Below are 23055 nucleotides of genomic sequence, written 5' to 3'. Positions count from 1 at the left end.
AATGAAAGAAGACCTCATCAAGGCAGTAAAACACGAATGACTACAAACCCTGGTAGACTAACAGGTTTGAGGAACGGCAAAGAATAAGCTTTTAAGCTTTTTAATAAGCTTTTGCGTGTTATATGATTTGTATTGAGAGAGTATTAAAAAAATGCAACATTTAAATATTAAGCATATAAAAAAAATGTTCTCATATGCTCACAGCAAAATCAAAATCACACAAGCCAATCTAGCTGTACCTGCTGGACCCACTGGCGTGAAGAGGACGTGACAAAATAAAAAATACAAAATAAACATTTGATCGGCACTACCGAAGCAGAGAGAAATGGAAACAACAGCGCTTTATTTGAATCGACTAAACAGCAGTTAAAAGCTGTTCTTCCGGAGAACAACGATTTGAAATCACGTAGATCATGTGTACGGTGATGGTCAGCAGCCTCAAGGAATCAGCTGCTGTAGCTGCATGAAGAAACCAAATACAAGCCGAGAAAGGTTATACATTTACATCTATATTTAGGTCCTGTATTCATCATGCCATACTATACCTTCACCACAAGCTATTTATACTTAGTGATGTCAGGGAATCGATCAAGCAAAGGCAGAGTGACGCAACAACATGTACGCACATGTACCTACATACTGTTTCTCTTAGTGTCAAATAATGTCCCTCTACGATTTAGCCCCGCCCTCTCATCACGATGATAATGATGAATTTTAAATGTTGTCTGGCTGTGACATGGTCCATTTGCTGTTTTATATTCCGCCAATGTGGCCCACTGTTACATTCATATACTGTGTGTGTGTGTGTGTGTGTGTGTGTGTGCGCGCGTGTGTGTGTGTGCGTGCGTGCGTATGCATGTGCGTCTGTGTGCGTGTGTGTGTGTGGGTGTGTGTTTGGGTAAGGGTGTGCATGTATGAGTGTGTACTCACATAGTTGTACATCTTTGCATGAATGATTACGCGGGCATACGTGCGGTGTGTTTTTTGGAGGGGGCATAGTTATACTTTATGCATATTCATGCACTTATCAAAAACATGATTGTGTTTGATTTTGTGTTTTGCGCATGTGTGGGTGCGTGCGTGTGTGCGTGCGTGCGTGTGTGTGTGTGTGTGTGTGTGTGTGTGTGTTGGTGTTGTGTGATATTTGGTGGCACGCCGTAGGCCGCGTGCCACCCTTCCATCCCATTAGCTCGGCCCAGCCCCTGCCTGTGTCTGCTTTAACCTTGGCCAGCGGGCTGGAGGAGAGGGAGAGTAATTCTAACCTTAAAAACCTGCTGATTAAAGCTAGTTTGGTGGAATTCGATTCCACTTAATGCCTTTGGCCCTGAGCCCGGGCTGGCTGGCATTAGCATCAACAGACACCATGTCTTCAGTCAGGGAGACGGGCGTGCACATGCCTGTGCACGGGGCCCCTCCTGGCATGTGCATCCGCGGGGCTGTAAACTCCATTTCTTTCCTTACTTTCTTCCCCCTTTCACCCTCACCCTGTTTTTTTTTTTGGGTGTTCCCTCTCACTCGAACATCCTCTTTTCTTTCCCTTTTCCTCTCCCTCTCTCATTCCGCTGACCCTCTGATAAACTTGCTGAAAACTGCTTCCATTCTGCCCCTATTTTTGTCCTACACTCTTGGTTTTGTTCCTGTCCTCCGCGTAGCCGCGGGGCTGTAGCCCGGGAGAGTGGAGAGCGTGTGGGGCTCTCTGGGACCGGTAGGGGCCTCACTTTTCTACAGCCCCGGCCCTGTTATTGTTTCTCTCTTGAACTTGATGAATGGCTGTGTTTACGCATCCAGCGTGGCTAATTAATTCTGCTCTTCGGGGCCTGAATCAACTTGTTTGTGTTTATTTACAAAGAGCGAGCTATTTTTAGAGGTGACCATTTCCCCATAACACTTGTGTTGTTGTTTTTTTCATTCAGACCATCATTTATTTTGCTTTGTTGAGGATTTTTGGATTGTTTCCTCTCTTTTTTTTTTCTTTTTTTTTTTGCCACCGCAGGATCTGCCAGTTCATTTTGTATCCCACTCAGATTTGACTGATTTAGAGGCTACAGCCGGTCCGGCGGGAAGCAGCGGGAAGAGAAATCTAAACCTCCTTTGATTTATTATTGATAATGTCTTATCAACCATTGGTTTCGTTTTCAGATAGATGGAATTATACCCCTCAGAACTTTACAAGCATCTGGTTATTTCGCGGAGTATGAAGAGAGGGGGGGGAACAGTCGGAGGAAACTAAGTCACAGAGCGGATCAGAGCGCCGGCTACTGGGGTGGCAGTGTGTGTGGCTGCACACATGTGTCCCTCTCCGAAGCCGACATGCGATGGAGTATTTGGAATGTATTTGGGAATTCCAGGCACAGAGCCACCCCGACAGACGGGAGAGATAATTTGATTCCTACCCAAAGATTGAGAGCAAGCGGGGCAGTGACGGGCAGGGCGGTGGGCTGCGGGGAACGGCAGGTGAAACGTACGGCGACGCGCAACCCGCTCGACAATGATCTCATCCTCCAAACTGGAAGTGGCACTCTTCAGCCGTGACACATCTAATCACGTCTGTACGGAGCCAGGAATCGTTGCCTGATCAATAGTCATCATGGATGCTGTGGACGGCCGGGCAAGGCGGCGGCTTGTGTGGCTCGTGAATCTCTGGTATGGATTGTTCGTCACAGCCACGGATGTGGCTTGATATTACCGCCTGATTGGTCCGCTGTGCGAGCTCTAGTTATGCTGCCGAGCCCCGGGCTGAACCACCTGCTTCCGGCACCACACGCGCGCGCACACACACACACACACACACACACACACACAAGCACCCACATACACACACACGCGCGCACACACATACACATTGCCCCAATAATGAAGCAGCAAGCTTGAAAATATTTTAGCGAGGGGATGTCCATGTTAACAGCTGTATAATGGGTGGGAAACGGGCCACTCGATACTCGGGGAACTGAAACCGTAGGCGTGCACGTGCTGCGGATGCAGTCCTGTCCAGACTTGGACTGATGATATGTAAGACCAGATAATGACTGACAAGACCAACTGTAGTCTGCTTTACTACTCTGACAAGGAAGTGGGGCACCGTAGGAGGAAAGGAAGAGGAGGGAAGAGATGAGGGTGAAGAGGGAGACAAAAGTAAGGTGGGGAAAAAAAGGAAATCTTTGACAAACTCTACAGTGAGCCTGTGATTCTGTGATTGCTGCTATATCTGAGAGTGTGTGTGGGCGTGTGTATGTTCATCCTGGTAGGACTTAGCCCGCTGGCAGACACAGTCTGACAGTATGAGGTTGGCAGCGTCACGGCAGGAAAACAGCAAATTGCCAACATAAATAAGGTGCCACGCTCTGATTAGGAGTGCTTTCACACATCATTATGGTCTAATGAGAATTTCCCTCTCTCTTTCTCTGTCTTTTTGCATCTGTGTGTCGCGCGTGTGACCAGCACACGAATTTGCCGCCTTACACAACGTCTCCCGCTCTACCCCGACGCCTGTCAGCCATGATGGATGACGGTGAGTGAGGTGTTGCCAGGGTGACACACTGGCCGTGGGGCAGCAGTGGCCTCCAGAGGCAGGACAGGTGACTTGCGGTGGCGCTGCCGTCACATCTGAAGGCTTTATTTAGGCCTGGCTGTTTGTCATCGCGCTGTCTGGCCCCGCTTGCCCTCCGTGAACACTGATCCCGCGACACTTAGATGCCACATGATGCTCGAAAGAGGGCGTGCCCCGGCCGGGCAATAATATCCTTTCATTGGACAGGGCCGCTCGGCTTGAGTGACACGTCCAAATGAAATTGCTGCATCAGTGTCTAACTTTGGAGGGCACACGTCGCTGTAACTCTTTTTTCCTGCTGTCCGCGGTGACAGCGCTTGAATATATTATAGATGCATTGCTTGTGAATTTCGCTATAACGGTTCATTCTTCTATTGTGTCGCGCGGACCTTCGACACAGCACGATAATGATGTTTGCGAGAGTGAATATGTGTGTGTGTGTGTGTGTGTGTGCGTGTGTGTGTGTGTGCGTGTGTGCGTGCGTGCATGTGTGTCCGTGTACACATGTGTACTCTTGCATGCGTTTCTGTCTCTTTTTTTCTGTTTGCCTCCGTATGCAAATCACTTAGAGGTGCTTAAAAAACTGCACACACTGAGAAACAGCACATTTTACGAGCGGAAGCGTGCACGTGTGTATAATTACAGCTTAATTGCGGGCCCTGTGATGTGCTGTCATCTGTCACAGCCCAGAGACAGCAAATAATGGTTCTCCTGTCGTCCCCGCGTGACACCGCAGCCTGCAGAGAGGCTGCAGACAAACTAGTAACTGATATGCATCTAGAATCCCTGATAAGGCTGGAGTGTGGCGAGCTCGCTCACTGAAAGGTCCGCCTTTGTATCGAGGACTCATTGTGACTATGATCGGTGCGCGTGTGTGTGTGTGTGTGTGTGTGTGTGTGTGTATGTGGTTGTGTGTGTGCCCGTGTCCATTTGCCTGTGTCTTCAGGCATGTGTGTGTGTAACATTTTGTCACTGCGTTACGTGGACTCAGGAGTGATTTGTGCTTAAGACCCGCTTGTTGCTCGCATGATTGTGCATGTGTTTTTGATGCCTATATCGCCGCTGACAGGTGCAACAGTTGTGCTCTAAGCCGCTTGTTTGTGTCTGGCACGGTGCTTTGTGTGGCTGAGCATTGGAGTAAACAGAAGCAAAAGGAAAAGCTGCCTGGGGGCTAATTTATTCACTCCCCGGTCCCCTCAGTCACAGTCTAGGCCTGCTGCAGCGGCCCACCTGTCAATCCAGAGGAGCAGGCCTCCTCCGCCCGCCGCGGTGGCACGCTGCGTTACAAATCTCAGCGGACCGCTCGCTGTAGGCCAAAGCTGCGCCAACTGTGATATATCAATAATCTCACTGTAATCAGAATTTGCCGGAACCGTATTTATTTGGCTTGTGAGTGCATGAACTGCAAACGGCCCAAAATAAAACCACTTTTTTTAATGTATTGTGGTTACGGCTGAGGGGGAGGAAAAAGATACTCTGATACAATTATATTCTATTTTCAATTCAGTTTCAATTTCTGAATTAATTTGGAAATTGTAATATTGATATTTTGGTTTGACTTTATGCTACGATTTTAAACTTAAGTCAAATACAACCATAGGCAGAAATGAATTTAAATATGGAATATGAAATTGTAAATATTTAATATAATATTCATATAATATTCAGTCATTGAAGTCAGATGGTAGTATACTTATAAGTTAACAATTCTCATTATGTATAAAATGTCAATAAATCGTTATTTTATCAAATTAATAACTCTTTGTATCGAAATCGAATCCAGAGATCCTGCCCAACCCAAGGCCTTATTGCTATATTGTTGTCATTCAAGATTCAAGAGGTTTATTCGTCACATACATATACATACTTTCATACATATATGCAGTGAAATGTTATACCTTCTTACCTTCTCTATACCTTCTTCCTGATAAAATCATTGAATAATGACTATTTGTACTTTTTGTGTTGGTTTCCGTTTTGTTTGCGTGCTATGTTTAATGACCTTAATCAGTTTTTACAAATTATGTTCCATCGAATCTAATCCAATCGAGCACCAAAGCGCCCTCGTAATACCTTGAATCAATACACGCTATCACCTCCGATGTAAATACTCCCACAAATGCACGTTGCGATCTGCTAGCGGTTGTAGCTGACCATAGTAATGTGATGTGGGGGTGAGAGGAAGTGCCTGTCCGTTGCCCTCGTGGAGTAATGGATGGCAGAGCCGCGCGAGTGGGCGGAGGCACACATCCTATGTCAGACAGCTGTAATGGATTACAGTACAGCCAAACAATTATAACCCGAGGAAGTCTGCGTGCTCTCACTATCGCAACCGCTCACACACACACACACACATGCACACACACACACACACACACACACACACGCACACACATACGCACCTACACACGCACGCACACACACGCACGCACACACACGCACGCACACACACGCACACACACACGCACACACACAGACGAGGCTCGCTAGCCTTAGAATGAATCCACAATAGATGTGAACGTGACAATGAGGCACATGGGAAAACAGTCAAGCCGATTTCCCCCATGGTGTTTCCAGGGTTGTGTACAGGTGTGTTAATCTGCGTGAGCGTGTGTGTCTTTGTGTGTGCTGTGTGTACATCCGTGTGTGTGCACGTGTTTGCATGTAGTTGGTGCGCCTACGAGCATGCACTGGGCGAGGGGCATCTCGCCGAGCTGCTGGTCTCTGTGGCTGTGGCTGTGGCTGTGGTTCTCCAGTATAATTAATCAGACTGTTTGATGTTGGCAAATGAGTGTTTATACAGAGTCACTTCCTCTGCAGGCCTTGCTCTTTTTAACTAGGGTTTAGTTAAACAAGACGAACACAACACACTTCAAGGCTCTAATTTATCACAGGCTCCTCCAAGCAATGGAGTCCACCCCCAACCCCCCTGCTAACTCACACACAGACACTTGTTGGCCTCTCACCCACCTCCTACCCATTCACATCTACAGAGCCCCGGGAAACCCTCCATACCTTATTGAAAACACAGACTGCTGAATAAATGAGAGTGCAAATTGTGCCTCGTATGTGTGTGCGCGCGTGACTGCACGCGTGCGGGCGCCAGTGTGTGTGTATCACCTCCGTTGTGCTTTTCCCGTCCCTCCTAAAACAAACCTCCCAGGGTTGATAGGAGCGGGGCTGACCCCTGCCGACCCGCTTGTTTGATTCATTCCCGAAAAAAAGCCCCGCTCCTTGTCTCGAGAGCAACCCGCTCCCCACCGCACCCTCCACAGGTATCACATCAGGCAAAATCACATTCTATTTCCCGGCTGTTGGGGCGTGTGGGCTGGGGGTCTGAATGGGATGTCTGTGTGTGTGTGTGTGTGTGTGGGTGTGGGGCGGAAGGGGGCCTTATGAAATGGATACACCTTTGACTGCTGTTTGCTGCCGTGAACTAGCAAGAAAGCAAAGCAAGAAAACAAGCATGGCCGCCTGTGTAGGGCGTCTTGGACCCGGGGGTCCAGCGGTAGGATTAAAGAGGGGTCTTCTCCTCCGCTGTGTGCCGAGCTGTACAGTTCTGTTCTGCTGCCTTGCGCCGCTGCTGCCGGCCGGTGAAAAATGGCTCCTAGCCCCTCTGCCAGATACCACGAGGCGTTATCAGCCACGGTTGGCTCTCTCTTCGGTAACGAGCCCCCAGGCACTGTATTATCTGTTTACGATAAGGATATTAATAACGCTATGCTTTAGTTTCGCTCACAGTTCGGCCCTGTGGGTTGTGTGTGTGTGTGTGTCTGTGTGTGTGTGTGTGTGTGTGTGTGTGTGTGTGTGTGTGTTTGTGAATGGGTGTTTGTGCCTAAATCATTCTGTCACAGGCCTTCCCTGAGACAAGGTGGCGTCGGGGGGGTGGGATCCTGAGCCGTTTGCTTGGATAACCTTGGTCTCCCCTCACATAGGAGCCCCCCTCCCCCCCACCAACCTCAGCCACTCCGATCCCCTTCCTCCAGGTCACAGCCTTTGTTTCCAAGGACAATAGCTCAACCATCTGCCAGGGATGGGTGTAAGCGTCCCAGAGGACAAGATGGAGGCCCGGTCAGGGGGGGTCCAAAGGTCGTAGGTGTCAGGGTAGGAGGGAAGGTCGGTCTGTTGTGTACACGCCCTGCTATTGTGCCGTAGTGTGACCCCTATTCTCTCTTCTCCTTTCCAGTGTCTGTACGGCTGCTACGTCCACTCTTCAATCATCCCCACCTTCCACCGCAGGTGCTACTGGCTGCTCCAGGTGAGAATGCTCTTTTTCCCTCTTCCTTTCACTCTCAAACTCTCCCCGGGCCTTATTTACAGCAACATGAATGGGTTGCATGATATCACTTTCCATTTATTGGTCGCGTTTTCTCCTGACAGCCATCCGGCCGTCCGCACCCCGCTCCCCCTCTCTCTTTCTCTCTCTCTCTCTCTCTCTCTCTCTCTCTCTCTCTCTCTCTCTCTCTCTCTCTCTCTCTCTCTCTCTCTCTCTCTCCGGCCTCCATTTCCCTTATCTCTTCCCGCCGTTCTCTTTTCTGATGGCAGTGCCCATATACGCACCGTCCAATACGAGCCGCTGTATCTCAGCTCGCTAAAAGCTGGGCCGTCTCCCCTGTCTCACGCTGCAGTGATGGGCATTAAAAATGTGATGGAGGAGGCCCGTGAGCGGTACAGTGTGCTTACAGTGGCTCGTCACGTCAGCAGGCTCAGAGTGGCTGTAAATAGGCCTTTGATCACACCGCACACCCCATCTCATCATTCTCCTTCAGCATGGCCACCATTACGGTGGGTAGATGGCTCATACTTGCCGGCGTGCGCAGGAACGCAGTTTTCAAATATGCACTAAGTGCACTCTCACACACACACGCACAGACACACACACACACACAGACACACGTGCAAACACTTAGAGATGCACACGTTTAGGTTCGCAGGTGGACGACGAGTTCGGGGGGATAATTAGAGGGCGCTACTGTACTGTTCAGAGAGGCTGCGTTTGCCTGTTTGATCTCCTTCCATTTGAAACCTGTTCGGCGGAATTGTTATTTTTTTTTCCGATTTCTTGGGAGTTATTGTGCAGTGCCACCCTGCACCGTCTTCTCCCCCGACTCCCGTCTTTCCTCCCCTCGCTATTCTTTCTCCGTTAGAAGTTCCTTCAGGGCTAATTCGGAGCTAATGGAACCTGGCAGGGGGATTAAACATAACCTCTGTGCCAGGTGGAGACAGATCAAAGCTAGACCCGACACGGCCTCACGTATAAGCACCCCCCAATGCAACTCCGCAACACAAGCACACGCACTCGCATACACCGATGGAAACAGACCCAAACGTGTGCACGCACACAGACAGGTAAAGATGCACACACATACAAAGAGACTTTAAAAACACAGGGAGCAGAGAGCACAAATTGGTGTGAGGCGCTGCAACTTTAATCGTTGGCTTCAGATGCCCACAGCCCCACCTCCACACACACAAGCCCACGCCTTAAGATAATAAGAAGCACACCTGAGATGAGTTTCACTTGTGACTTTGTCAGCTTCATCTCCTGATCTCCCGTTGCCGCGGAGCTTGAACGTGGAAGACCTCTTCTCACAGCCACTCTGACACCTCCCCTCACCGGGGCAGTCGTGAAAGTCAGAGAGGTGACAGGAGGGCAGGGGGTTAGTGAGGAGGAGGTGGGTAAACTGTGAATGGAGGCAGGTAGGCAGGTATATTGTAACTAGTCAAAGGTATGTACACTTGGTTTACCTGTGTCTATGCTCCTAGTCACTAGCATGCAGCTCCATACTCAACTATACCACAGACTCCTAAGCCACCTAGTGGACAAACGCTTGTAAGGCGACCGTCCTACCCATCACATTAAGGTGAACAAAGAAAACGCGTCATATTATGAAGCTCCAGAACACCAGAAAAATCTAATATGAAGCTAACCGCATTTCTTTTTGAGTTATTTTGCTCATAAACAGTCTGCAAACAGACCAGCAAATGCCGTAACTCCATTATACACATGTGGATGCGTGTTAAAATCAAGCCGTAACAATTTGAAAGGATCAGTAAAATCCCTCACAGAGAAGGCTCTCTGCTCTCTCCCTCGCCCTGTTGCCTTGAGTGAGACACACGCAGTAAAACATGCAAGACTGACAATTATTCTGTCGCTGTGACTGTGTTGGGTTGTGTTATTGTTAGTCTTTTGCTTTGGGCTCGGAGCAAAAAAAGCCAAAAACCCTCAATTGAAATCTCCGTCCGAGGTGTTTTCATCCGAGGGGCGAGCGCTGTCGACAGGACACCGCAATCTCAGAAGCAGCCAATGGAGGTGAAAGATTACAGCGCTTTACTCCATATCTCTGCAGAGATATGGCACCTCTGTGTCTCCTGGCCACTGCCACTCAGACGCCTGACCAACACCCGCACGCACACGCACACACACACACACGCACACACACACACACACACACACACACACACACACACACACACACCTTTCTCTCTGCCTTTTCCAGAACCATCTTTCTTTCACCCATGTCTCGCGCTTTCCCTTCCCTTTTCTCTCTCGCACAGTCCCATGCTCTCTACCTGGCCTCCCCTGTACCATTAGCTGCGTTCATATGAGATTTGCAGGTAGTGGTCTGTCAACAGCGAGGCAGCGAGGAGAAACTGAAGCTCCCACTGCGCTGACAGGGAAAGGTCACCAGTGAGTGAAAAATGTAAATATTCAGCCGCAGAGAGACGTATATGAAAATAACTGCTATTACACAGCATGGACCTGGCCAGTCAGGGAGGCGAGGCAGAGGACAGAGAGAGACGAAGTGAGCGAGAGAGAGAGAGAGAGAGAGAGAGAGAGAGACAAAGAGAGAAGGGGGGGCGGGGTATTAAAAAGTAAAAAAAAAAAACACACTGAAAACACTGAAGGTAGCATTGGAGAGGGTGATAGATTTAGAGATTTGAAGCAGAAAAGATAGAATCAGTGTGCAAGGAGAAACAAAAGAATGTTTGAGGCTGCGTGAGAGACAGGAAGAAAGTGAAAAGAGAAAGACTAGAGAAAGGTGTGTGTGTGTGTGCGTGTGTGTGTGTAGGGGTGTGTGATCCTCTGTCTTTATCCACTCTTTATTGAGTCAAAGCCTCAGTAATGAGACGGGGGACAGGAATGAAGACCTGCAAAGCGGGGAGCTGGGGTGGGTTGGGGAGCGGGGGTCTCCTCTTTCTCCCTCTCCACTCATTTTCCTCTGCTTCTTCTCACCTCTCACTCTCAATCTCCTCAGCGCTGCTGCCTCTCTCCGGCATTAGACCACTTTAAAACGTCTGAACCGTCCCCACAAATAGCAGAGGCTGAAGCAAAGTACCTGCCACAATTATCTGGGGCAGTAAACAATGAATCTGACTCGCAGGCTAAGACGGAGAGCGGCCCAGAGCAGATTGTGTGCGTTCGCAAGTCCCTCTCCCCAAAATAAAGAGATAAACCAAGTTCCCATTCCTGACTTAAGATGGACCTCGGACAGAATAATGACGTTGGTACAGTGTTATACCTTGGAATTACACACATACACACACACACACTCAGACACACACTCTAACACACAGACAGACACCGACACATCGAGAATCACTTTCCCGTCTGTCGCGCTGTGATTGATTTGATCACTCTGTGTCCCTTTCTCTTGTTTAGTGCTAATCGAATGTAATTCCCCCGTCTGCGCCTCTCCATCAAATCAGACAGCAGCGTTTGAGCTGGCCGGCGGGGGCGCAGAGGTGGGAATAATTATGATATTACCACAGACAGGGGGGGGTCGGAGGGGAAACTTCATTTGTCCGGCAACTGCCACAAGCGCAGAGAGGGTGGCCTCCAGTTCCTGCCGCTTCCTGCCGAAGCCGGAGAGGGATGAGATCATGAGGAAAAAGAGAACACTGATGATCCTGTTTCTCCACGTCCTCCTCGTCGACCGCACCCTGCTCTGGCCCCTGTTCTCCGTTCTCCATTTCATCCGTATAAATTATAAATATTACCTCTCATTGCTGTAACTTCCCACCTTACTACGTTGTAAATGACTGAAGCCACGATAAAAGCGCTGGAATTACTGCTGCGCTGGCGGTCAGAGTTGTTCATTAGGTCACAATAGCTGTAATTGGTGGGATAATTGAGGGGCATCTTGAGTGGTCGAGCAACAGGTACACTGAGCGCAAACTGACAGCAACCTCCTCACAGTGTGGTCTTTATGCCGTGCAGCTGTCTGTGGTTCTGATACCCCGTTCCCATTCCCCTCTGCCCCCCACATCACAAGCGTTTCCTCGCCTCCCTTTTTGCCGGATGTATCGCACACCGCCCAAAGTCTTTGAACTCCCCTGCTTTTCACCTCTCATAACAAGCCAACCAATCAAACCCCCAAAGATCAATACACCTGGCCAATGCTGTCAGCAGATCACACGCTGGGCCACATACGTACTCATCGCTGTGCCTCGGCACCAGTCCGGGGGGGAGGCCTCTCTCTCCTGCTAATGGAATGAGAAAAGTGGAGGAGCCCTTTTGCCTCGGCGCATCATCGTAGGGCCGACGTGCAGGCAGGGAAAGCTGCCGACTCTGGAGTGGACATGCCTGGAGGCTAAGGACAGACAGCTGGATCCTTTACATCTATCCAGAGTCCTCCCTTCTTTGGGATCAGTTTAGCAGCCTATATCTTTGTCTCTCTCGCCCTCTCTCTCTCTCTCTGCACTGAGAGGCAGGTGTCGGTAGTGGATGTGGCCCGGGTGATGTGTGATAACGGAGGCGCGCTGTCAGGTCCAGGTCCATATTCGCATCAGACAATTTGAGAAGGATGCAAGGCAACATAATGAATATTTCACCCGGATAAATCATGGATGAGGCCCGGCACCGCTTCGTTGGTTTCACTGAGAAGGTGGAGAGGCAGGGAGACCTGGCTTGATTTTGACTGGCTGTCTACAACCTCGGGGCAAACGGAGGCAGTAGAAATATAATTGCCTTCAGCCATGCAGGCCGTTGTTTGTATCAAATAGAAATGCAGCACGGCTCTACAGCGCATGAGATCAGATTTATATGGATTAGTCTCTGCAGGCTTAACATGACTGTTCACTCAAAAAATCAACCCCGGACTGGCAGGAAACTAGGTCTTAGTGTATGCGTGTGCACGTGTGTTTGTAGCTGTACACGCGTATCTGTCTGCCTATTTCTGGGCTGAGTGTGCACCTGTGTGTAATGTCAGTCGGTGTGTCGGTCATGTTATTTAGTGTGTGTGTGTGTGTGTGTGTGTGTGTGTGTGTGTGTGTGTGTGTGTGTGTGTGTGTGTGTGTGTGTGTGTGTGTGTGCGTGTGTGCATGTGTGTGTGTGTGTGTGTGTGTGTGTGTGTGACTTCCAAGTGTGTATGCATGTGGATGTCTGTGCAGTCTGGTGTTTGCATGCTGTTTCTGTCGTGCGGGGGGAGATCACAGTGCTCTTGGCAGCCAGGCGGCCCCCCTGCGCTCTCCACCATGAGGAGAACAGCTGCTTCTTGAGCATGTCGGAATGGGAGCCGTGTCCCCATGGCTCCCCTCATCTCCACGCCGCCTCCTTCTGCGCCACACAGCTCCCAGCTCCTCTGACAGTAGCCCCATACACCCCCCACGCGGTGCACCCCCCCCCCCCCGTCCCCTTCCTCTTCCTGTCCTCCACCCACTCGTGTTTCTGAAAAAGTTTGCCTCAGCTTTAAACTCGGGCTTCGCCCAAAAAGTTGATGGAGCTTCTGACCTCCAAATAAATTGAAGGTTAGCCTGCGGCTTAATTAACACCCGTCCCCATCCTCTCCAGTCGCCTGCTGGAGTACTTTTCTACACCACCTCCCCTCATATCATGAGAGAGTTAGCAGTAGATGTAGACCCCCGGAGGCATACGGCGCATTTCCCTCCCCACCTGGCAAACTGCTCTGTACCTCAGCGCCTGCGACCTTTTCTCCAGGCCCGCCGCCCCGGCCCACCAGCGCGCCCAATTACCACAAATCCCCCACTGCATTCGTCTTGCCATTTTCACTCCGCAGCCGCAAAGGCGCGTGCGTGGCCGCAGACTTATGCACTGCCGTAACTCCATGTCTGGGGATGTGGAGACAGAGGAAAACCACAGGTAGGCGGTGCTTAAATTATTCAGTTTCCCTGAAAGGTTATGGCTCTGCCACAGAGGCAAACTGACATTCATCCAGATCCTCAGTTGCCACTACCAGGAGCAGCAGCTGTTGACCCGTGGACGTTTTTGCGCCTGCCAAGACTATTATTGAAACTAAGATTTATGTCTTATCCCTCTAGCCCTGCTCTCTCACACATAACCAGTATTATCACCGCTCAGGACAGAGCAGCAAGAGAACTGCCACATTCTGCACAACAGCAGGGCAATATCTGATCACTTCTGATCTGATACAGAGTGAGCAGCTAAAACGGATTCTTGCAGAACGAGCTTGTTGGCCAGTATTATGAGTCATAATCATGATTTGATTTGACCCCTGCCAGCAACTCGATGCTGTGATCCCTTTCCTCTGTCCTGCTGCCTTTTCCCATGTCAAACACTGTGAGCTGTGTTTACTTCCTGCCTGTGTACGTGTCAGAGATCACAGACGATCAATAGGTCCTTCCCCACAGAACCCTGCTGGCGCTACGCCCAGCCTCTGACCTACGCCTGTGCCCCCGCCCATATCAAGCTGTGGGCCCCGCCATGTCGGTGTGCAAGCCCCAGCGCCACGCAGCCGAGCAGCGTGCATGCGTTTCCCAGCATCCCAGAGAACACTGGTCACGGCTAATGACCAGAACTGTCTGATTTGTCCTGCCCCTGATTACTCCTCTGAGCCCCAATTAGCCGTGGATGAGGACTGACATCCCGACACGATTGCTTGGACGTGTCATTGCAGGGGAAGGATGAGTCTGTATGCGTGTGTCAGTGAGTCGGGGCGTTGGGGGGGTGGGGGTTGACAATGAGACAGCGAGTGAGGAAAAGAACACATTAAGAGAAGGGGAAGTGGAGGCTATAGGCGAGCGGCAGCGAGTCTGGGAGGGCGGCGGCAGTAACATATGGCCAGATTCATTCACCCCCCCCCCCACCCCATTCAGTCTGATATCGATCTCAATTCTCTAACCATCCACCACTCATCAACATATACGCCAATGACTCGGATTGCCATTTATATAATTGGCAATTTGATTGCGAAAAAAATTCTGCATCTCTCTGAGGGCACCGGCTTCATCTGGTCTGGTTAATGCAGATTTTTGTTCTGGTTAGGGATCAGGAAAGCAGCTGGGACTGTGTGCGACAAACAGAGTGCTGCCCCATAGGGGTTTTGCTTAATCTACTCCAGTAGAGGTGAATAGTGGGGAAATAAGAGGCGCAAATGCCCTTTTGTTATAGATTAAGCAAAGTCTTTTATTTTCCGACCAGTCAATAACAGTTTCCAAAACTGTTCCATGTCTCTATCTTTCTGGCTCTCTATCTCTCTCTCTCTCTCTCTGTCTTCCTTTCCTGCTGTCATTCATTGTCTCGTCCCTCCACACATGTCTTTACTTTTTCTCCTTTTCTGTCTGCCACCCTCCCTCTCATGTGGTGATTGCTGAGCGTCTTCCCTCCACTTCTAAGAGGAAGATCTCTCCTTCACGCTTGCTCCCATTCTCGCTCTGCGGGTGGGAGGCTGTTGGAACAGAACAAGAACTTCAGAGTCCCACCATACCATCTAGTCTCTGTAGCTGATGTTAGATATCGCACTGAACACACACACGCACACACAGTACACACCCCCTGCAGTGGGTTTGGCTCTTCCTCTATCTCTGTCTGCCACTTCCCCATCCCAAAAACTCACCCACGCAAACCTGAGGAGATGCAGAGATGGATTGGAGAAAGAAAAAAGCCACTGAAAAACAAGAGTAGGGCAGGAGAGGAGGTCTGGTGATTGGGGTGAGGTGGTTGATCTTTGAGGGTGTTGATGGTGTAGAGTTGGTGGGAGGCAGGATCTCTGTGTAAAGTGGGGGGGATTGGAGCATGGAGATTAGAGGCAGAAGATGATATCATTCGCTGGAGATGGGCGGTTGCAAACGAGCAGTACAAATCACCCAAAGTTAACGAGCTGCCTCGTAAATTACTGCAGCCGAGCCCTGTGCTGGAGGCTGTGTGTGTCTGTGTATAACTGTGTGTAGATTTAACACTTATATTAACATTATTTACACCCACCCCACCCATGCTGCTCTCTAATCCCCAAGCATCCTTACTTACATCACCTGGAAGCTTACCTGCACACACACAACGTACGACAGCTCGCACATACACACACGAGTGCATATCTCCCACAGGCTCTAAATATTTGTCTCCTGTGGAAATTGCAAGAGGCTATCTTCTCTTATGAAGAGTGAGAAGTGTTTAATAGTGAGCCTGAGGGCCTCTTGGACCCGGCCACTCTCCAGCCCAGACAGGCAGCATGGTTAGACCCCCCCAAGCCCGACGGGGGGCTGCTTCAAATCAGCCGTGACCTACCCAACAAACCCTGTGTAGCTGCTTTGACAGGTTGTCGGTGACTTCCCGACTTCCCGAGTGATTCCTAGCTTCAGTTATAGTGTGCAAAATATTGGCCGGGGGGGTTGGGGATGGGTAAAATATATAATGATATAAAATATAGAAATTATGATTTGCATGAAATACTATTTAATTCTTTTTATAGGTTCTCTAAAACCATTTTCCGCCAGAGCCACACTGTGGGGATTGAGGCAAAGTGAATGTGAAACTGCCTCCGTCTTCAGGCTGTTTTCCTCCAGAGAAACAGAGAGAGAAAGACAGAAAGAGAGAGAGAGAGAGAGAGAGAGAGAGAGAGAGAGAGAGAGAGAGAGAGAGAGAGAGAGAGAGAGTTAGACTCCCTCTCTTTGCTTGCCTGTGTGAATCTTGATGGTTTGGTTGGTGGGGGCGGTAGTGGTGGCAGGAGGTGGATATACATTCCTATTTTAGCCAGCAGCCCCACAGCAGGAGAATGGCTTTCATTGGCTGGACTCTAAATATTGCATGACTTCCTGATGGCAGCGTGCTGTCTGAGGCTCTGTCTGGCCCGGTATTAACCTGTCCAGTTAAATCAGCCGTTCGCCCGCCTCCGTGCCCCCACCTCCTTTTACCCCTTCTCTTTCCTGCACTTTTCCCTTCTCGCCCGCAAGCCCCACCTGCTTTCTCCAACATTGACTTTCGACGCACAGCTCTACTTATGCCGGCAGCCAACTACACAATATTTGTCTTTGACGATTGTCGCCATGTCAGATTAGGCAATCATAGTGCCATAAATTCTTCCCATGTCTTGGGAAGTAATAAGTATGATCCCAACCAGTCATCGTGTGCTGCCTTTTGCGACCTTGCTCGTGTTCATAGGTCATCGGGGGGAGGGTCAAGAAATTGTCTGTAAGGGCTACAGAAGAGCTTAGTGTGATGGTGGCTGGTCTTGTGTTTAAAAAGAGAAGAAAAAAAAAAACGATCGTGGACCCATAGCAGTGTTGATGCGATCATGCAGTCTTAATTGGTTTCGTTTTTTTTCCTGGCTCTCAGAGACCAGCGCTTCGGTTTCCACCTCCCCGTCTCCCGGCTCCTCCCAGACGGGCTCGGCTCCCTCCATTGACGGAGCTGGGCTCTGTCCCCCGACTCCGGACGCGCCCGGAGGGGGGACAGGGCCCCCGTCTCTGGACGCGCACGGCGCAGGAACAGAGAACAGAGAACACAGCCTCCTTCCCCGGATGCACCCGGACAGGGGATCCACCCGTCCGTGGGGGAGGTCCCTATGCTCCCCGCCAGGCCCCGACGAACCTTTCCCCGGTTTTCGTTGTTCCACCTGACAGCAGCATCTGCAGCATCCCTCTTTCTCTTCGCCAAGTTTACATAATGTGCACCAGAGAGCACTCTGTCATCCTACGTTGTCATGACAATGGCTCCCTCTCCGTGTGTGTGGGGATGGGTGATTTAACCCGTGCTCATTGATTGCTCTGATGAGCAACAGGTGCACATCCACCCCTGATCCTGGGCCCAATTAACTAGACCCAAGACTGTGGCTGCTTAAATCACACCACCCCCCACAACACAGTCGGCCACAACAAAATCGTGTCAAAATCTTGCTGAATTGGTATAGTCTTATCCCAGCATTAGGTGAGAGTATGTACGTTTATGTGTAATAGGAGTCGTTTGCCAAGGCCTCTGGACGTCATACGTAGCCTGGCAGGTGACAAATAGTTTTTTAATTGCTTGCACCAAGAAAATCATTAGTCTCTTCCCGTTCCTTGGTGGGACCAGGCGGGACGTGTGCACAATAATAACAGCCTCAGTCCCACTTCCCGCTTCCCGCTTCCTGCACGCTATTTTTAGACCAAGTATATTAAGGACCCTCGTCTGTGGGTGAGCGTGACAGGGTGTATGTGCGTGTGCAGATGCGTTTTTCTTGACGTGTACATCTGTTTTCTTTTTTGCCTGTGTGTGTGTGTGTGTGTGTGTGTGTGTGTGTGTGTGTGTGTGTGTGTGTGTGTGTGTGTGCGTGCGTGTGTGTGTGTGTGTGTGTCTGTGTGTGTGTGTGTGCGTGCGTGAGCGCGTGTGAGCCTGTGCGTGTGTGTCTTTGTGTCTGTGAGTGTGTCTTTGTGTGTTTGTGCTGAATGTGTGCTCTTGTGTGAATCCACCAAGGGTGAGCCCCTATAGTCCAGAGGTAGCTTTTTCAGTGGTTGTGAAAGAGGAGATTGTGTGTTTGTCAACCAACTTCCTGCCTCCTGAGAATTTTTTTTCTTGTTGTTGCTACTGTTTCTCACCTCTGGGAGTATGCTGTGTCCGTTTGATTGTGTGTGTGTGTGTGTGTGTGTGTGTGTGTGTGTGTGTGTGTGTGTGTGTGTGTGTGTGTGTCCGTGTGTATTTGTGTATGCGTAGCGGGCAGGCCTCTGCCTCCAACCTATCGTGCTGTAGTGCATTACTGTAGCAATCCACAGGCACAGATCAGCCAGATGAAGCCGTCCAGTGTATGGAGCAACCTGCAAACTCCAGCTGCTTTTGGTTGGGATTGTGCTTAGTGGTGAGATATAGTATTGATTTTCTCTCCTCTGTGCCCTTGCCATCCCTACATAGATATGCGCTGGTGCTCAGCATCCATTCACAGGGAAGAGGAGAGCGGGGGGGTGGTTTCTGTAACGATACTGACCCCATTTGTTCACACAGGAAAGGCGTAGAACCTGAGATGGCAGAACAGGAATTGAGTTTTTTCGAGGCACAGATTCTAAGATGAGCCCTGAATCATATTTCTGTGACATACAAGCATTTGTTATTGTATAGTAGAGGGCCTGTGTGTGTGTGTGTGTGTGTGTGTGTGTGTGTGTGTGTGTGTGTGTGTGTGCGTGCGTGCGTGCGTGCGTGCGTGCGTGCGTGCGTGCGTGCGTGCGTGCAGGCGTGCGTGCGTGCGTGCGTGCAGGCGTGCGTGCGTGCGTGCGTGCGTGTGTGTGTGTGTTTGCCGGCATGACTTTGTGTCATTCTTTGCTGTACACTTGGAATTCTGTGTGCCCGTGTAACCTGGACTTGTGTTGGTCGCCCCGAGGTTTTACTTTTTCATTGAAATCCCAGTGGGGGGGGGGGTGGGTCATGTTCAGCACTGCTCCAAAGTCGTTCAGATCTCTCCTTTCCTCCCCCGCTTCCCAACGCTTCCCATGTTCTCTGCCAAAAAACACGGTCAATCCGCATGGTTGGCCATCATTTAAAACATTGTCATGGAGCATTCCTACCTGCACGACAGCAGCTCGAGAGCGACATCAGTCACAAATTATTCCAGGCGTATGAATCCTGTCCATCCTGTGGTATGTAAATGAAATGCACACCCACACACATGCTATTAGCCTGCTCTGTGACAAGCCATTAACTCTCTGTCTGTGACAATGTTAAAAGTAAATTACCCTTCATTCTATTTATATATGTAATTTATATCGTACACACTTCTGATTTCTTCTTTTCCTCACTTTCCTCCTTCCTTCCCATGTTTTACCGCTGCCCACGCACATATCACACTATTTCCGCGCACTTTCCCCTTGATCAAGGTAACAAATGTTTCTCAACACGGGGAGCAGAAACTCATTTTTCGTAGGATAATTATTTGTACAGATAGCTCTTTGCCTTTAAAGTAATGTTTTTTCAGCCTCTACTTAGAAATAAAATAAGTTAGCAATTTATTGTAATAAAAATGCTGAAGTACTTACTTGTCATAAAAAAAACATTCCTCATTTGAAAAACCCCCATTTGCGAGCAGTACTTCCTCGTGCATCGCCGCCAATGTATGCAATCCCTTTGTTTGCAGAGTGGCTCGCCAAAATGACAACAATCCATTGAGTTGAGTGTGTGTGTGTGTGTGTGTGTGTGTGTGTGTGTGTGTGTGTGTGTGTGTGTGTGTGTGTGTGTCTGTGTGTGTGTGTGTGTGTGTGTGTGTGCGACAGTGTGTCTGTGTTGAATCAGGCGGCGTTACCCAAACACAACAGCCCTTCCCTGGCACTGCTGGAAAGGGGGGAGACCCCTGTCTTTCTCCAAAATGTGTTTTCAGCACCAGTTTGACTAAGTAGCGGCGTGGTGCTGGTGTTGCAGAGACGCCGGTGGCAGCAGCAGCGCCGCTGTGTGTGCGTGGGACGCTGCAGCCAGCGGATCTTGGCAAAGCGAGGCAGCATATGTTCATGGCCAGCTCCCACTTCTGTCCTCTCCTCTCTGCCCCCCCCCCCCCCCCCCCCGTCTCTATTTATGTCATTATTTCTGCCCCCCTCCCTCTCTTTTACTCTCTTCTCTGTCTGTATTAATGTCTTTCTATGTCTTCGCCCGCCCCCTTTGTCCACATTCCTCGCATATATTCTGAGAATGATAGCGTGGCACAGAGATCAAAGATCCTGCGTGTGCGTCTGTATGTGTGCGTGTTTGTGTGTGTGTGTGTGTGTGTTTGTGTGTGTGTGTGTGTGTGTGTGTGTGTGTGTGTGTGTGCGTCCTCTGAACGGAGACACATTCAAACATACACCCCTCTTTGTCACTTTCTGATCTGGCAGCGGATCAGAGAATCAGAGAATATCCGCTGCAGCAGGTAATGCGCAGCGGGCGATTCTGCCTTTGCCCGTGAAGCCTTTCCAGCAGACTTTTTTTTTTTCCCCCCATCGACCCCGGCCCGTTTCTGCTTCACATCGAGTGGCCATCGTCCAGGCGTCCTTGCATATTTCTGACTTAATGGTTGATAAAAAAAACGACGGTCCTGCAGCCCGGTAAAGGGTTAACGTCGCTGTGGCCCCAGCCAGCTGTTTTGGCCTCTCACAGCGCCCCCACATCCCTTCTTCCTGCCTTCTGGACCAGTAAATGAACACTCATTTGCAAGTTAGATAAATCCTTTGAATGTATTATTGATGCAAACAAATTAGCCTGTAGGCCCCAGACAATACCTAATGGAGCCTTGGCTTATGGATCAGGTAGTTTCCAGCGAGAGTTTCCAGCGAGTGTTCCACGATGGATGCCTGCTCTTCTGCCCCGTAACTATTTTTCCTGCAAATTATTCAGCCATTCTGATGCAGTTTGGGGTTTAAAACAGTGCTACTCATTGTTGCCTATATGAGGTCCAGGCCTGAATCTAGCGACATTCATTAGTTTATTAGACATGGGGGAGAGAAAGAGAGAGAGAGAGAGAAAAAAAAACAGTGCACGGGCAATTAGGTAGCCGGGATAAGGCTTCCAAAATAAGGAGATGTGTTATTATTCAAGTTTATGCACGTTACCCATAATTCACTGGGGTTTTGTGTTTGTGTTGCATTTTTCAAGGATGTTTCTTATGTTTTTGTACACAAGCACACTGACACTTTTCAACAGCCCTTTCGTAAGCCCCTTTGCACATTCTTTCGACACAAAATCTCCCTTCCGTACACATACTGTATAAATTGAGAAGCCCTTCTTGCACGCATTTACTTTTGTTTACACGCACAGACACACCCACACATACAGTACATCCATATAGATACTATGTCTGCATATAATGAAGAATACAAGCAGGAGTATGGGGCAGAGGTTATAAAATGATGAGAGAGGGAGAGAGAGCAAGGGAAGAGAAAAAAGATAACAGGGGCTGGGTTGGGTGGGCGGTTCCATACTGTCCATAACGATTAGGGCCAGGCGTTGATCAGAGGGCGGGGGGATTCTGTGCTGAGAGGAGGGGCTACGGGGCTTTGGGGCCAAGCTCCCCGGTGGCCCCCGGTCTCCACTTCTCCTAGAGGCCGGGCTGGGCCGGGCCCCTGAGAGTCACATCAAAGTCCTTCTGCCCCTCCCTTCCCTTCCGCACACAAACACACATGCCGCCACGCTGCTACGTACACACACACACACACATTCCCCTGGCCTTTGAAGTGTGCTCTATTTGATGACATCATTTCCACTTTTTGTTCAGCTCTTGGACGTCATAAATCAAAGCTGACACACCATTGCCAGAGTGCTGAGGAGGGAGTCGGGGCCTGCTATTCCAGCTCTGATTCCTACTCTCCCGCTAAAGCCCTGCGCTGCCGGCTCACACCCTGCCTATTTGTCATGTTCGGCCACGTGTTTGACTTCTGACACGAAACAGAAATTTCATTTATGTCTTTTCTTGTTCTGCCTTTGTAGACGCCACGGCTTTCTACTAAGCCGCACCTATGAATTTGAAATCAGGAGCAGCAAACAGCCCAAATTGACTCGTTGTTGATCCGCGGCGTCACACACAGAACCCAGCCTCTCCTGCGACACGTCCCAGACCCGGGACAATGTCAATAGTCAATGTTAGAGAGCTGGGAGTCAGACAAAAGACACAAAAACACCAACCCCCACACACACACACACACACACACACACACACACACACACACACACACACACACACACACATCGACAGCAGACGCACGCCTCAGCAGCGGTTTAAGGGCTGTGGTGGTGTAGCAGCATTCCCTCCCTCGTATTCTGCCTGTATAGTGGAAGTACTCATTACTATCCTCTCTCTCAGGGCCAGACCTGTGTTAATGCATTTTCTCCTTCTTGCCCTCGTCTTTTCCCCTTTTGCCTTCATTTCCGCTGACTCTGGAGTTTGGCAATCTTATTTGCCTCGGCATCCAGATCAATCTTCACCTTTTTTAAAGCCCTCCCGATTAATAAACATTTCATGGGTTCAACCTTGACACCGCTGTTTGGGGTTCGGCTGGGAAAGGGCCTGCGGAGGCCTGTTTGGGGTTGGTTGTTTGATGTGCGTGGACACGGATCTCCTGCAGCCTGGAAACACTGTTCACCACACCTGTGCCATCCTGCTTACCTCCGGCACACACCAGCAACCCCGAGCTTCACACAGCTGTCGCACAGCCATCTCAATAGGAGGCCGCATGTGTGTCAGTGTGTTTGCATTTGTGTGTATGCCTGTGTGTGTGTGTGTGTGTGTGTGTGTGTGTGTGTGTGTGTGTGTGTGTGTGTGTGTGTGTGTGTGTGTGTGTGTGTGTGTGTGCGTGTGCGTGTGTGTGATGTATTATTCATAAGGAAAAGT

General features: G+C 49.8%; 2 protein-coding genes across 3 annotated transcripts in view; both read left to right on the top strand.

Moving 5' to 3' along the window:
- LOC307240981 (protein phosphatase 1 regulatory subunit 3A) overlaps nucleotides 1-23055 on the top strand; it is a 354017-nt gene that overhangs the window by 55805 nt on the left and 275157 nt on the right. The gene's annotated exons all lie outside the window — the stretch shown is intronic.
- The window catches only part of camta1a (calmodulin binding transcription activator 1a), a gene marked incomplete at its 5' end in the record, with an annotated part of 132214 nt that overhangs the window by 65064 nt on the left and 44095 nt on the right, over nucleotides 1-23055 (top strand). Inside the window, one exon of the mRNA XM_080014911.1 lies at nucleotides 7734-7805. Within this exon, the coding sequence (XP_079871037.1) occupies nucleotides 7734-7805 (72 nt within the window). The remainder of the gene's footprint in view (nucleotides 1-7733; nucleotides 7806-23055) is intronic.

Source organism: Zeus faber (genome assembly GCF_960531495.2).
Source record: "Zeus faber genome assembly, chromosome: 15".
Taxonomy (NCBI): domain Eukaryota; kingdom Metazoa; phylum Chordata; class Actinopteri; order Zeiformes; family Zeidae; genus Zeus; species Zeus faber.
The sequence above is the reverse complement of the archived record's forward strand: the minus strand, read 5'-3'. Positions and strand labels throughout refer to the sequence as shown.